We start from the raw sequence: 1,579 nt of genomic DNA, 5'->3' as shown, positions 1-1,579 counted from the left end.
AAAACATCATCACTTTCATGTAAACAAATTTGTGCAGCAAGATAAGCAACTCGTTTCATCCAAAAAGATTGTTTAGCAGAAAGTTCAATGATATGAAATCCTGACCAATTTGTTTCTTGTCCAAGCATTTCAAGATATGTTAATTTTTGAATACAAATAGCTTTCCTCTTCATATCTGATGTTACTATGTCTTTCTTAATATCTGCAATCGTTTGATTAATAAATGCTTGTTCATTTCCTGCATTTGATCTAAGTCCTTTTACCATATCTTGTAATGATGTACCAATTAATGGTTTAGCCATTGTTTCTTTTATTCTTTTTTTCATTAAACTCATTGCTTTTAATTGAATTATCTTCTTTTAAAGTTCTCAAAAACTAATTATTTATTTTTCATATTAATTTTATTATATTTTTTATCAATTTATTAATTATTAGAAAATTTCAGGAAAGAAGAATATTAAAATTCAAAATCTATTCTTTTTTTTTGTTAATTAAATTATTTGAAGTAATTTATTTAATTAAATTCTATTTCTATTGTATTATAATAATTAAACTAAGTTATAGTTTTTTTTTAAATATTATTATAATTCAATTTATTCTTTAACAATAGTATCAAGTTGAAAAGAATTAAATAATTTTGTTTCTTGATTTGCTATCTACATTTTTCAATTCAAAATTTACTTTTATTTTTATTTGACTGATACAAACCAGTCAATATAATAATGCAGCACGAATCTTACTAGTGCTTTTATTTACTGTGTTATTTGATAATGTTATTATTCAGTTTAAATTAATAATCGCCTTAGTGATAGAATAAAAGAAACACAATTCATTGTTAATAAACCCCATTTATTCTTAGTTTATTTATTAACATTCATTAAATTGTTTTATTATAGTTTTTCCTTTTCTTTTTCTCATAGAATTTGTTTCTATTAGGTTTTATTTCAGATTTCTTTTAATAATTAGTGTTGTACTTTCTTGTGGGTACGAAAATTAGCAAAGAAAAAATGCATCTAAATAATTTACAAAAAAGAAAAAAGATGCAAAAAAATTTGCATCCATAGATTTTTCCATTTATTATATTTTGCTCCTAACAAATAAAAATAAAAAGTATGATAAATACAGAATATATAAATATTTATGTTTATATTTTATAATCATTTCTATTCATTTTGTATGAAATATTAATGAAATAGATGATTTGATTATTTATATTTATTATTTATATTCTTTTATCTATCGTATTTTTATCTATCGTATTTTTATATATTTATTTCTCTGTTTATATTATTTATATCATTGTATTCTTATTATTATCTATATATTATTATATTATTATATTCTTCTTATTTTATTATTTTTATGTTTATATTATTTAGATTTTATTATTGTTATTCTTTTATATTTAAATGTATTTGTTTATTTGTTTATTAATCTTATTCATCTTTTATATTATTATCATTTATATCTATTTTCATTTTATATTTATTCTCTTTTGATTTGTATTAATATTAAATTTATCTTTTATACTTTTTATTTATTATTATATCATTTATTATCATTTCTCGTTTTATTTATC

At 18.7% G+C, this 1,579-nt stretch overlaps 1 protein-coding gene across 1 annotated transcript; it reads right to left on the bottom strand.

The window, feature by feature from the left end:
• On the bottom strand, window positions 1-335 carry EHI_158840 (AP-3 complex subunit delta-1, putative; the record flags this gene model as incomplete). Its single annotated transcript, XM_001914529.1, has 1 exon — window positions 1-335. A coding segment is annotated over one exon (335 nt), but the record flags the coding sequence as incomplete, so codon positions are not given.
• Between the last annotated feature and the right edge of the window lie 1,244 nt (window positions 336-1,579).

This window comes from Entamoeba histolytica, genomic scaffold (genome assembly GCF_000208925.1).
Source record: "Entamoeba histolytica HM-1:IMSS scf_1104750518683 genomic scaffold, whole genome shotgun sequence".
NCBI classification, from domain to species: Eukaryota; Evosea; order Mastigamoebida; family Endamoebidae; genus Entamoeba; species Entamoeba histolytica.
The sequence above is the reverse complement of the archived record's forward strand: the minus strand, read 5'-3'. Positions and strand labels throughout refer to the sequence as shown.